The sequence below is a fragment of the Nyctereutes procyonoides genome, unplaced genomic scaffold, assembly GCF_905146905.1.
Source record: "Nyctereutes procyonoides isolate TBG_1078 unplaced genomic scaffold, NYPRO_anot_genome, whole genome shotgun sequence".
Lineage (NCBI taxonomy): Eukaryota > Metazoa > Chordata > Mammalia > Carnivora > Canidae > Nyctereutes > Nyctereutes procyonoides.
The window spans coordinates 8,000,416-8,014,941 of NW_026575139.1; the positions used below are offsets into that span (position 1 = coordinate 8,000,416).

General features: G+C 49.9%; 1 protein-coding gene across 1 annotated transcript; it reads right to left on the reverse strand.

Moving 5' to 3' along the window:
• Positions 1-6,149: 6,149 nt before the first annotated feature.
• TCL1B (TCL1 family AKT coactivator B) lies at positions 6,150-9,008 on the reverse strand. Its single transcript, XM_055304424.1, has 3 exons — positions 8,847-9,008; positions 6,385-6,555; positions 6,150-6,203 (listed from the first exon to the last, which is right to left on the reverse strand). Exons 1-3 carry the CDS (start codon positions 9,006-9,008, stop codon positions 6,150-6,152), a joined length of 387 nt encoding a protein of 128 aa, XP_055160399.1.
• Between the last annotated feature and the right edge of the window lie 5,518 nt (positions 9,009-14,526).

Genomic DNA, 14,526 nt, shown 5'->3' on the forward strand with positions numbered 1-14,526 from the left:
TTGCATCCAGCCCTGATCACAGCCCCTGGCTCTGTGATCAGATTGAGCCCTGAGAAGGTAGGGACCCGATTCCTACTCACCTCCCTTCCCCTGACACTCGGCTTCGGGCCTGGCACAATGTTGAGGTTCTGTAAATGTTTGTAGAACCTGGCCAAATGCCCTCAGGAAGCTCCTATACTTGAGGAAAAACAAATACACAAATGAGTGATATGGTTCAGACAGAGCTGTCGTGGAGAAGAGAGCTGGATCCCATGGAGGAAGATGTCTAGTGGGTGACACCAACTGGAAAGAGCAGGGCTGGGCTCACCTGGGATGCAGACTTCCAGGGATGCATGACCCATGTCTGTTGCCATTGACCAGGGCCCCGGCCACATGGGGAGTGCAGAGTTTCGAACACTGGCCCTGGTTCTGGCCCAGAGGAGGGACACTTACCGTGCTTGTGGCCACCGATTTCACCATGTGGAGTGGCCCCAAGGTTCCCAGGTGAAATAATTAAACCACCTGTGTGCCACCCATAATTCTCTACAAAAAAACTTAATTTTCCCTATCTTCTTGGACAACCTTTCCTGTGTTCCTCATTAGAAATCATGAACACAGTCCCTGGTCACTGGTCTTAAGTCTTCAGCACCCGTTAGGTGGAGCTTAGGCAGGGTTTCTCACCGTACCCTGAAGCCAACCGTCATGAATTTTTAGGTCCAGCCTTTGAGGAGGCCACACCGCACATGCACGCCCTGTCCACCTGGAGCAAACATTTAGAAACCAGAAGACAAAGGAGGCCACAGGATGACCTCCAGCTCACATGCGTAAGCACGTTGTGGCAACCCTGGGTATGCGCTGGGAATGATTTTAAACATTTTGATGTCCTTTTCTCTTTGCTCTCTCCTGCTCAAGCCTCTGGTCCTGGACCAGCTTAGACATCACATCCCGGCAGAAAGGACAGGCTCCGTCTTTATTCTGAGGAAGAGGAAGCAGGGCGGGATCAGAGGCTTTTGACATTTGCAGCTGGACTGGGCAGGACAGCACCCTTACTAGCCAGGCTGCCATCCTGTGAAAAGATTTCCAGATTTCTCTTCTGGTCCTTTTTTTTTTTTTTTTTAAGATTTATTTATTCATGAGAGACATAGAGAAAGATGCAGAGACATAGGCAGAGGGAGAAGCGGGCTCCATGCAGGGAAACTGATATGGGACTCGAGCCCAGGGGATTGTGACCTGTGCCAAAGGCAGATGCTCAACCACAGAGCCACCAGGTGCCCCTCTCTTCTTGTCCTTAAGGGTATCAACAACTGAGCCCAAAGGCCTCGGGGAGGCAAAAGGAGAGCCTGCTGCTCCTCCTGCTTCAGAACTGGGGTGGAAAGGAGAAGTGTGGACAGAGTGAAGGAGAGAGGGAGGAGAAAAATCAAGCAGGCCCACTTCCCCCCTTCCTGAGTTCAGAGCAGTGATTTTGGGGGCCTAACCAAAGCAAAAGGCACAGTACGGCGAGGTGGGGTGAGGGCTCTTGGAGCATCCATGAGCCACCACCATATCCCGTGTGGCACCAGCCAGGTGCCAGGGCAAGTTGAGCCCACACCAGATGCCAAGGACAGACCACCCAGACAGAAACTGCAAGGGGGGTCACAGGGCACCCTTGGCACAGCAGGCAATGGGAGTTCAGGTGAAGCCGTCACAGGCACAGAACACATGTGGCAGTGCAGTGGGGGCCGTGCGGGCATGCAGACCACAGGCAGTGCCCAGAAGGCAGCAGATCCCAATGGCGTATCCCCAGGGACCAGCCTGAGCACAGGGAGCCTCCCAATGCCATAGGACAAGCAGGCCCTGGGACGCAAGCGGCAGAGCCACCCCAACCTGACACTGGAGACTTCCTGCAGGAGGCAACGACTGGAGGCCCTGTTTCTCAGGAGGAGAGGCTGCCCCCAGGCCCAGCTACCCATGAGACCAGTGGCTTCCTTCCCCCATCCTGCGGGTGCGTCCAGGGGCTGGACAGTTGGCACTCCCGGGCATCTGTAAAGAGCTGGCACCCAAAACCAGCCTTCCTGGCACCCAAGAGGTGTATTTCTTGATCGTTACACTCATTCTCATGGCTGCCAAGTAGGAGAGGTGAAGGTATGGAGGCTGAGTCCCCTGCCCTGGATCACACATGCACCGGGTGTCCAGGAGAGCCCCCCACCCTGGCCTGCCTGCTTTCCCTGCTGTCCCTGACTCTGTAAACTTGCCACTCAACTAAAAGGACAGCTTCCTAACTCTTGCCCTGTGTATCATCATGCGGTCATTCCTGGTTTGTGACTGGGATGCGGGATGCGGGCCACACCCTCCCCGGGCCCCTGTCTCAGGCCAGTGGGAGGGGAGAGCATGCTGAGGGCAGGGGGGCTTTCTATAGAGCCTATTTCTCAGGTCACAGAAGCCTTTAATTGGAAGGGGCTCATCCCAATCTCTGCTCACGGGGTCTCCTTTCATTCAACTGTTCCTCGGTGGACCCCAGTTGTCACCCCAGCTGTCCTGACCTCTCCTGACTTGCACACAGGCAAGCGATTTTCTTGGGCAGTGGTTTTCATCTGGGGCAATATTCCACGCACCAGCACCATCCCCCACCAGGGGACAGTTGGCATTTCCTGGAGATACTTTTTCTGTTGTCAAAAGGGCAGAGAAGGGGAAGAGAGGGTGCCACTGGCACCTAGTGGGTAGAGACCAGGGATGCTGCTTGCCAAGCACCCTGCCATGCTCAAGGGTGGCTCCTCGTGGTTAGGAATTACCTGGTCCCAAATGTCCACAGCACGGAGCTCGGCAACCCTGCTGTAGGGAGGCACTCCACGTAAGGCCCCACGTGCCATCTTATGAATTGTCCCCAAACCTCCAAAGTGGCTGTAACAATTGACACACCCACCACACGATCCCATCAAGCCTTTACTTCCACCAACACCAAGGATACAGATTTATTTTTTGTTTTTTTTGTTTTGTTTTGTTTTTATTGGAGTTCAAATTGCCAACATATAGCATAACACCCAGTGCTCATCCCATCAAGTGCCCCCCTCAGTGCCCGTCACCCAGTCACCCCCACCCCCTGCCCACCTCCCCTTCCACTACCCCTTGTTCGTTTCCCAGAGTTAGGAACCTCTCATGTTCTGTCTCCCTCTCTGATATTTCCCACTCATTTTCTCTCCTTTCCCCTTTTTTCCCTTTCACTATTTTTTATATTCCCCAAATAAATGAGACCAAATAATGTTTGTCCTTCTCTGATTGACTTATCTCACTCAGCATAATACCCTCCAGTTCCATCCACATTGAAGCACATGGTGGGTATTTGTCATTTCTGATGGCTGAGGAATATTCCATTGTATACACAAACCACATCTTCTTTATCCATCATCTTTCAATGGACACCGAGGGTCCTTCCACCGTTTGGCTATTGTGGACATGGCTGCTAGAAACATCGGGGTGCAGGTGTCCCAGCGTTTCACTGCATCTGAATCTTTGGGGTAAATCCCCAGCAGTGCAATTGCTGGGTCGTCGGGCAGGTCTATTTTTAACTCTTTGAGGAACCTCCACACAGTTTTCCAGAGTGGCTGCACCAGGTCACATTCCCACCAACAGTGTAGGAGTGTTCCCTTTTCTCCACATCCTCTCCAACATTTGTTGTTTCCTGCCTTGTTAATTTTCCCCATTCTCACCGGTGTGAGGTGGGATCTCCTCGTGGTTTTGATTTGTATTTCCCTGATGGCAAGTGATGCGGAGCATTTTCTCATGTGCGTGTTGGCCATGTCTATGTCTTCCTCTGTGAGATTTCTGTTCATGTCTTTTGCCCATTTCATGATTGGATTGTTTGTTTCTTTGGTGTTGAGTTTAATAAGTTCTTTATAGATCTTGAAAACTAGCCCTTCATTTGCAAAAATCTTCTCCCATTCTGTAGGTTGCAGATTTCTGAGTCCTGAAACCTGAGCCTCTTCCCTCCAACATCCTCTTCTCTAAATTACTAGTTCCTGGCAATTGCCCTCTTTTCTTGAAGACTTCTAGAAGTTCTCTCTCCATTCTACATTCTAGGGCTTAGGTATACAGTCCCAGCCTCCTCCACCTTGCCTTTTGGTATGGTATGTTGTCCTACAGAAAACGTTTAACTTGAACAACTGTCTATACTGTCTTTGGCTTTTTTTTTTTAAAGATTTTTTAAATTTATTTATGAGAGACACACAGAGAGGCAGAGACACAGGCAGAGGGAGAAGCAGGCTCCTTGCAGGGAGCCCAATACAGGACTCAATCCCAGGACCCCAGGATTATGACCTGAGCCAAAGGCAGACGCTCAATGACTGAGCCACCCAGGCGTCCCTATCTTTGGTTTTCTGTGTCTTAAGGCTTCTTGTACCCCAAGATCACAAACACATTTTCCTGCACTTTCTTCAGATTAGGACTTTAATCCACTGGTGATTTCTTCTCATGACTGGTGTAGGGGAGGGACTGCCCTCTTCTTCCCACCACTAAACTGTCACCCTGCCCTGCGTCCACACTGCCCTCTTCTTCTCTTGTGGTCCTGGTTAGCAGCTCAGACTCTGCCTGGTGCTCCAGACCCTTCCCTCTGCCATCCTATGAAGACACGCAGGGGAGGGGTCATCTGGACACAAGACAGGGCTCTCCCCCAGCTCCTGCCAGGCTTATGTGCCTTCGCCAGGCTTCACACAGAGCCCCCAGAGGAGGCTCCCCTGCCTCCCTTCCCCTGGCGTCCTGCTCCTGAAGTGGGCCAATAACAACTTCCTCCCAGGGTGGAAAACTCTCAATGGGTCATTAAAATTTACCTTCAACCTTAAGTGCCAGCTTAAGTACCACTGCTTTTCTGCACTAAGAGCCAGTTTAAAATAAACTGATTCAGCACAAGAGTTGACCACAAGCAGTAAAGTTTAATTAACCAGTTCCTGGAAGGAACCTTCACAGACCAGCATCACATTGAGAAGCTGAAGGATGGAAGCAGCAGGAGAACCACAGGCCAAGTCTACCCGTGCCACCACCACACCCCCCTGATGCAGGCAGGCCGCCTTGGACTCCAAAGCAGACAGCCTGCCCAGCACTCCATCTCCTCCTGGCCAGCAGGTCAGCAGAACTGATGCCCATCAGAGTCCCAAATCCAGACCTGGTTCCCTCTGAGGCCATCTCTTAAAGTGACCCACTCCCTGCCTGATGTGGTGCAGGCCAATGACAAGTTTTGATCACGGGCTATACTGGAGGCCAGGGGTCTGGCTGGAGCAGGGTCTGGGGGCCTTGGAAGGGATCTGGGAATGGGTACTCGGAAGATCGGGACCAGGGACACCAAAGGGAAAAAGAAACCCTGGCTTGCAGCCAGCAGGGGAACTGGGCCCAGCACTCAGATGGGGGCCATCTAGGCAGGTCTCACTCTGAGTGCAGAGCTGAGTACAGCAGGACTCCTGAGGACAACAAGAAAGCAGAGTTGGAAAAAAAAAAAGAAAAAGAAAAGAAAGCAGAGTTGGCAAGGGCCCCGCTGCCTCCTCCCACTGTCCCGCCCCCCACCACAGAGGCTCTGCTGGGTGTGCAAACAGAAGAGTAGGTGTGTGAAGATCCTCAGGAGGACCCACAGGGTCAGCGAGACCCGGGAGAAGGCAAAAGGAGACAGAGCACCATGGAGGAACATGGTACCTACTCCAAGCAGGACAAAGGGGTGGGAGGGCAGACCCTAGCTCAAGTCCCCCCAACTCACTGGGCCCTGCCCTGGTCAGTGTCGGGGAGAAGGCATCTGCGGATGGATGCACGGTCCTCGAAGACCACTGCCAGTGATTCGACTTGTGCCAGGGTCGGACCTCCTTGGATGTGAACAGGACTGCTACTATGTCTGGGCTCCACGTCTTGGGGCAATCCTTCCAACCCACAGAACCTCAGCTTTCTCATCTGTCAAGTGGGATGTTGATACATACACCTTACAGAATTCTTGCAAAGAGTAAATGATGACTAGGACTTGGTGAGCTCTCATGCACAGTGAAAATCACATCCAAGGGGGCTTATGGGGTGGCTGTGTGAGAATAGCTCAGGGAACAGAAGGAGGGAAAGGAAGTCAGTATTGTCTCTCTGTAAAGAGGGGAGGCCCCTCTACTTTTGTCTGACCTCCACACTGCTGGACACAGACCCTGCCATACCAGCCTGTGAGCGGCTCTCCATCGTCAGTCATTCCCTGGTGGCAGCTGTGTCAGGATCAGCTGCTCTGTGGAGTCAACCTGCAGGAGAGGGGGCAGCAGTCAGAGCCCCTAGGAAATACATATTCATCCACCCAAAGGAGATGGGAACCCAGGTCTGTGGAGTTCAGTAGCCCAGCCCCTCCATCCCTTGTCCTGCTTTGCACACATGCCGTCAGCACCTGCTCCTCGTCACCCTCTCCTGGGACCACCACACACTTGCCTGGCCGTGGTCCTCTATTTCCCAGAGTCTGGAATCCATTGCTCTGTACCTTCCTCCAGGGTGGAGCTGCCATGTGAAGGGCAGCTGGGAGAGGGCCAGCTCACTGGGGAGCATGGGCACCTGGGGATGCACTGGCATCTGCCACATGTGGACTGTGATGCTGGGTTCATGCTGCAGGGACCAGAGAGGAGGTGGCACATCAGGGACAGGCTTCCCATGAAAGTTGGGCTGCATGCAAACACATAACATCCTGGATGCCTGGCCCGCTGGGGAGCTGCCCCTTCAGATGTGAATGTTTTCAGAGTCTCAGACCCACCATCTCTTGGGGGGTCTAGTCTAGACCTGGGATGACTGATTCTCTCTCAGCTCCCCCAAGTATGGTCCTCCCACTGATCTGCATCCCACCTTACCCCCACTGTACCCCTGAAAAGATAGCCACTCTTCCCACCCATCAGCAACCTTCGACCTGCACAGATTATGCCTTGGGCCTTTCTGTCCTAGCCATTTCTAGAGATTTTTAATCTTCTTTGTAAATAATAAAGTACCTGTACACCTTAGGTCCTGGGAGTGATGGGTTTCCTCCCAAAATATATTGTAGTTTTTTTTTAAGATTTTATTTATCCATTTGTGAGACACACAAAGAGAGAGAGAGAAAGAGAGAGAGAGAGAGAGAGAGAGAGAGGCAGGCAGAGACATAGGCAGAGGGAGAAGCAGGCTCCATGCAGGGAGCCCAACGCAGGACTTGGTCCCGGGTCTCTAGGATCATGTCCTGGGCCACCCAGGGATTCCCAGTATATTGTAGTTTTGATTCTGGCCTTCACATACTTATTACAAACATAATAAATACAATAGAATGAAATGTGGCCAATACAGAAAGGTATAAAAGTGAGTGGGGAAACCACCATCAACCATAATCAAAGCTCCCTTTGTTACAACAAAATGGAGAGCTCCTTACGGCATTTTTTTATCTGAGTATTTGTCTTTTCTTTGTGATGAGCATCTTTAAGACGTAAGGATCCTAGTCTTTCATCAATCATACATATGGCAAATAATTTTTCTTAATTTGTTGTCTTAACTTTGTTATGGGCTCATTTTACAGAGGAAAGGCTTTTAATTACACAGCAAAATCTCTTTCCTTTTAGATTCTGGCTTTAGATCAGGTATCAGTCAAGTGTGGGCTGAATCTGGCCGGCTAGCTCTTTTGGTAAATAAAGCTTTATTGTAGGCAAATGCTCATTCCTTTACATATTGTCTTTGGCTGGTTTTGCATGACAAGGCAGAGTCAACCAGTCACTATAGGGTCCTTTGGGCCTGCAAAGCTGAAAATATTTACTATTAGACCCTTTACAGAAAATTTGCTGGGCCTTATATATTAGGTCAGGCTCAGAAAGCTGCTTCCCATCCTAAGATTATATATGAAAATACAGATCTGCTACTAAGTAGTAATTATTTTAAATAGAGGGAAATGCTCATTCTCCAGGTTCCCACACTGCATCCGTAGCTACATTATTTGAATCCAGTTTCTCCACTGAATGCATTTTACGCTTTTAGAAAACCTACCAATACTTTGCCCAGAATTTTTTGCAAGCTTTATTTGGTGCAGGTGTGGGAAATACTTTGTGTTCTCCACCAAAAATTTTCTGGATTATCTCTTTGAAGATTGCTAGAATGTTTTGTATTGTTTAAAATGTCAGCAAATTGTTTATAATGGCATTTTCAATACCTTGACAAGCTTTTACCATATTACACAGAGGTATTTATTGTACCCCTCTAAGATGGATCTAAACCCCCCACCTGTGGCCACTGTTTCTGACCAGAGTGATTATCTTTACCACCTGAGGAGCTTTCAAATCCTAAAGGGTCTTAGACTCCACCCTAGTTTCCGAAGGAATCCGGAATCTGTTTCCCAAGTGGGATTCCAGGAGTTGTTATCTGTCAAACGCTTCCAAGTCTTTTCAGCTGGGGAGCTGCGTCTGTGACTCACCTGCCACAGAGTTGTATTATTCCTTTTTCGCAGATAAGGAACTGGATGCCAATGTTTCTTTTACCCTATTGGCTCACCTGCTGCCTCTAGGTTGCAAAGCCTCCTGTGCGGTCCTGGAAAACTCTTACTTATGCTGCAGGGCCCAGCTGAATAGCTGCCCCATCTGTGAAGCCTTCCCAGCATGTACTGAGGGCAGGATTGGGCTCTGACCTACCTTCCCCTCAGCCTCCCAGTGAGGGCCGCATCTTCTCCTGCAGATAAGCTCATGACACTGGCCCCTCCAGGTAAGACCTCCTGGGACTGCATCAGGCATGGACATCACTGTGCTTGGACCCTGCATGGGCTGAGTTTTTCAGAACAAGTGGAACAGCCTCCTCTCACCTCTGTCCAGGGCCCTATCACTGAATGTGACAGGTGCATCCAGGCTGAGGTCCATGCGCAGCCCTCCCACCCCCCACCCCCATGCCCAACAACTCACCGCATAGTGGCGGGGGGCCCTGCCCTGAGCTCTCCAGGAGGGACTGAGCCGCACCACCACGATCACCCAGGTCCGCCCCCTCTCATCCTCGTAGACGCCAGGCCTCAGAGCCCACAGACGGTGTGGGGGCAACCCAAGGCACGGAAAAGGCCCGGAGGCCATGGCAAGACTTCATCCCACGCGGGGCTGGAGACACAAGTGAGGCCTCCTGGTGTCCGGCGGCCTTAAATGGGACCATTCCCTCTGGGCGGGGCCGGTGGGTGGGCTGGGCTGCAGGTGGGGGGCGGGCAACAAGGGGCTAGCCCACCCAGGGGTGGGGGAGGCAGCCCAACCCGGGGAGCAGGCACAGGCAGACCCCAGGGCAGGGGCAGGAGGAGCTGGACCAGTTTAGGACCAGGACGGTGAGCCACAGAGGGTGGAAAGGCCCCTCCCTGCACCCCGGGCCAGTCCCTACTCCAGGCTCTGCACCCAGGCCAGCGGTGTCTCCCTAAGACCAACACTCTACTTCCCTCCTATGTGCTCTCTGCAGCCCCCTCCCTGAGCACCCCCTCCCCAGTGCTCCCCCCAGGCTATGTCCCTGACACCCCCACCCCGGCCTTGGGGCTTGTGCCCCGACCTCAGGCAAACCTCCCTGCCCCAGGTCCTGAGCTAGTACAGACTGCTCATCTTCCACCCTTGGGACCATTCCTTCCACAGGACTCCATGTCAGGATGCTTCTTCAAGCTCAGAGGCATCCTTCAAGCTCTCTCCCCTGGGGGTATCTGGCCCAGGTGTAGAGGGCAAATCAAGCCCTCACATCAGAGAATGAGCCAAGGCCCCCAGGGATATTTGCCATCAGAATCATGTGGTGACAGACGTGAGGCCAGAGGAGGGAGGGCATGTGGCCATCTCGCCTGCCTGTCCTTGGCCACCAGGTCCAGAGTGTCCACCTGGCCTGACCATCTTATTAGCTCTGCTCTGCTATGAGGCCACAGGAGCAAGAGGCAGGCCATTTGGTAAGCACCCTGGGCTTTGTCTGAATGCACCACAAAATAGTCATTTTCCTTTTGAAAAGCAGAGGTATGAGCCTTCTAGTTCACTGATTGCTGAGATGATGTCATTCCTCTGGGAAGACTGAAAAATGATTTCTGGCTGGTTCCCATTCTGGTATAAACGACAGAGAGGGCGAGCACCTTTGATGAAATCATTGGGCACCTTTTGTAGAGGCCAGAGCCTTTTTCACAGCATTTCTACTTCCTTCCCCAGTGTTTTTCCATCTGGCCTGGGATCGGGGTGGTCCTAAGAGACAGGACATTATAGTCTTGATAAAATATCACGTATGTGGAATACATCTGTTACCATATTCCATTGGTTGGAGCAGGTGCCACCCACATCCAAACAGAGGGGACCATTAGACAAGGGTATGGATACCAGAAGCCAGGAATCATGGAGAACCCCCAGAACCTGTCTGCTGCAAGTATCTGCCCCCACCCCAGAGTTACTATGAGGATCAGATGAGTGTGTGTAAAGAGCAGTGCCTGACATACAATGGATCCTCAAAGACTGATGCCCCATGGTTATGTCCCCACACCCATCCCCTCCCCCCAGGATACCCCATCAGTCCTGCCCTTGTCATGCTGCTGCAGCCAGTATTCATCTCTGCCACTCCACTGATACTGATATTCTCAGCCTCATTCCCTGATGAGCAGGTGTGTGGGTAATGATGGGGTGGAGACAGAGTTGGTCAATATGTGCAGAGCACCGGTGCCAAGTGAGACATTTGACATATGTCATCTCCTATATGTCCTCCCAACCACTCTGTGTGCCAGAGAGTGTCATCCGCATTTCATAAACCAAGAAACTGAGGCTCAAATGGTTTAGTAGCCCAAGCATGGTGGGCAGCAGAGGAAGAGTGGGAACCCACCTGCTCCTGGCTCTCACGCTCGTATGCCATGTCTGCCGGGACCCGGTCTGGCTCGCTGCAGGAGAGGCAGAGCCTGGAGCTGAGACTTCTCCCTACTGCTGCTTAAATGGCAGTAGGGTCTGAGATAAAGACTAAGAACACCTCCCCATCAGTAGGGGGACAAGATGTAAGTAGAGGCTTCCATGAGCAACAAGAACACAATTAGCAGATAGTGTGGAGGCCCAAGATGAACAGACTGCTTCACTCACCACCCTTCTCCCACCGTGTCCTCTCATCCCTGGGACCTGCACTGTAGAAAGACTGGGGCTGGCAGGCAAGATAACAGCTGTTTGAACCCTTGTCCTACATCTCCTGTGCATATCCTGTCTGAGATATAGCAATGTCTCCTGGCCAAGTTGTCTCTCTTTGGTACCCGCAACTTGAAGTATTCGCTCTCTGGGGTGGGTGTCCCCAAAGTCTTAAGACTCTGAGACACTGACCTCTCCAGTATTGCCCCCTGGCAGAGCCTGGTAATGACTGCGTAGTCTTGCCTGTCCTCCTCCAGCAGAGGAAGCCTTTCACAAGCCCGAAGCCCTGGTCTCCTGGCACTAGGACCACCCAGCCTATGGAAAGGGGGATGATTCAAGACACTGGAGGCAGGTGGCCTGGAAATAATATGGCACAGAAGGGTTTGTCCCACTGGGGGAACAACATGAATGGACTTGGAAGAGGTGAAATTCAAGGTGTGTCTGGAGACCAAGAAATAATGATTAGCCAGGACTGAGGATTCAGGTGGATAGATAAGGGATGAGAAAGAAATGGGGCAGTGTAAATGGGAGGAGGATGTCCATGCTCTACTGTAGGGATCTAAAGTGCCAGTCCAACCAGTTGGTTTTGACCAAGTTGGTCAGGAGCAGTGATGGTGTTGGACAAAGGCAATGACATCCATATGCACTCGATAAATGTCTGAACTATCAGTAACACGAAAGAGCGACTCAGTAATCAGCAACCACTGGATGGGGCCTAGATGGGGATGGTTCAGTTAGCCACACAAACAAGAACATCTAAATTCCAGCTCCACTCATGTTGATTGGTGAACAGCATAAATTTGCAGGACGATAAAAGAAACTCAGTCCAATGATGGGACAGAAGAAGGCTTAGGATAGCTTTGCCAATTCCAAGGCATTAAAGATGTACTCTCTGTTTTCTTCCAAGGTTGTATTCTTTTACTTTCCATAGATAGATATGATTGATTTTTCTGTATGATGTAAGGAAGGGATCTAGATTAATATTTTTTCCATGTTGATATCTGACTAACAATATAATCTAATAAGAGACCGTTCTTTTTCTCCTGGATGATATTGTCGCTTCTGACATAAAATTGGGACAAAAAAAAATTGGGACCAAATACGCATGGGTCTGTTTCTGCGCTCCTTTTGTACTTCCATTATCCTACTTTTCCATCCTGGTGTCAATAGTACATTGTTAATTACTATAGCTTTAAAATAGGTATTGATATCTTACAGCTTAAGTCCCTTAGCCTTGATCTTCTTCCACAGTGTCTTGGCTATTGTGATGGTTAATTTCATGTGTCAACTTAAAGGTGCTTGGAGATGACATTAATATTTAAATTGGTGAACTTTGAGTAAAGCAGATTGCTCTCCATAATATGGGTGGGCCTCATCCAATCAGTTGAAGGCCCGAATAGACTACGAAGTGTGGCTAACCAGCTGCAGAGCTTATCAGAGAACTGAATCTCATTACCCCCAGCACACTGGGGATACGTGAGGTCCTGAGCCGCCACACTGACTCTTGACCATGTTGTTCTCCAGATAGAGCTCCTCCGCACCCACCCCCCACCCCCAGCATTAATAGCCTCTTTATACATCATATGACATGATTGCAAAGTATTGTGCAGGACCATTCTTTTACCCTTTGAAGTAAACATGTTTTTCTCTGTTTTCCAAGGTTAATCATTCCTACAGCTAAACAAGTAGATTCATGATGGTTGTTACCAACCATCATGTTAGCTCTCTTAAAAGCTGGATGAGACAAAGGCTGGGTGTCCGAGTGTTCTCGGTCCCCCTGTCCCCCAGATTGAAATTCAGTGATACTCCCAGTCTTTCTTCATATCGTTCCCTCTGACTATCCTGGCTCCATGGCAAGTGGCACCCGAACAGGGACTTGAAGTCGGTAATAGTGAGTACTGCAGCGGCGATACTCTAACTCGGGTCGGGACAAGACAGTTGATTGTGTTGCATGTTTCAGGCAGGGTTATGGGGACAGAATTTGTCTAGTCTTACTCAGTATGTTTCCCTTTTAAAATGTTTGCTTAAACAAGCTGGAGCACAGATATCCACGGAACATTTGCAGGAACTGGTCCAGTATATAACATGCTGTTGCCCTTCCAGGAGAAGGTAGACCAGATGTAGACACATGGGACCGGATAGGGCGAACTCTACAGCAACAATACAGACAGGGTTTGAATGTGCTAATTCCAGTCTTTTCTGCCTGGGCTTTGGTTAGATCAGCTTTTGAACCATCAGAGAGAAAAGGAAAGCAAAGCATGAATATGTGTTTCCTCCACCCTCTGCTCCTGCAGAGGTAGTACCACCATTCCCTATACGGGAGCCCCCATGGAGAATTTAGAGACCAAAATGGTACTTTGCTCCCTTGGAATTACACCAAATGCACCCAAAAAAGACTCCTTATATGATAACCATAAGTAATGATTCCATTAGATGGGGAGGAAGGGGCTTGAGCCCTTCTGCAGCCAAATTAGGTTCTGGTCCCGTACAAGATACTATGTGGAAATTGGGATTGGCATCCCAGCCTATCCACAAATGGAATGGAAAACATACCAAAAATGGTACCGGAACTCTTACGAACACCTCTCACATACAGACTATTCATCTTAAGGCTTATGTACTTAACCCTTATGTTATTCTTTAAAGATCTAATGATTACATTTAATAGATCTGAGGCTCTGTATTATACCTCCTGTGTTGGTTGCATTTTACAGCAATGTATCAATCTGACCAATTGTCAACTTTCCAGTTCCTTTATGATATTAAAGCCACCGGTAGTGATATGGTCCCCCCCATCCCCCCATCGACATGACACAACCCTGGCAAGAATCCCCCACCTTGCCCCAATTAGCATTGGTGTTAGATACTGTCAGAAAAAGGACTAAAAGATTCTTTGGGTGGCTCACTGCAGGTATTATATTCCTTGCAGGCATCATCGCATCGGCCTCCTCGGTCCCTGTGGCTTTACATCACACAATCCAGACTACCCATTATCTAAAACAATTTCAGGCCAATGATACGGAAACATGGAAAACCCAGATTCATAGAGACCAAGAAATACTTGGAGAGGTACCACAGCTTAAAGATACCATTATTTGGATGGGAGAATAATATGATTTGTGATGATCTCATAGGCTGAAATGTCATTTTAACATCACCCAATTTTGTGCAACCCAGGTCCCTTATAATGAGTCCCAGCATGAATGGAATGAAATAAAGTGTCATCTATTGGGACTAGATCTTTTTCATAATGCTTCACTGGATATTCTAAAATTGCCAGCTCAGGTGCCTGCTGTGGCTCACACCCCAGTTCTGAGATGCAAGGATTTGAGGTCCTGGAACAAGTGGCCAAAGGCATAGCCTCACGTAATCCTTTTAAATACTTTAAAATACACATTTTCTCTCTCCTAGCTGCTATAATTTTAAGTGTTGTTTTATGTCTCCTGTTCTGTACAGTCTGTCAAATCGGAATGAGACATCTAAGCCAAGA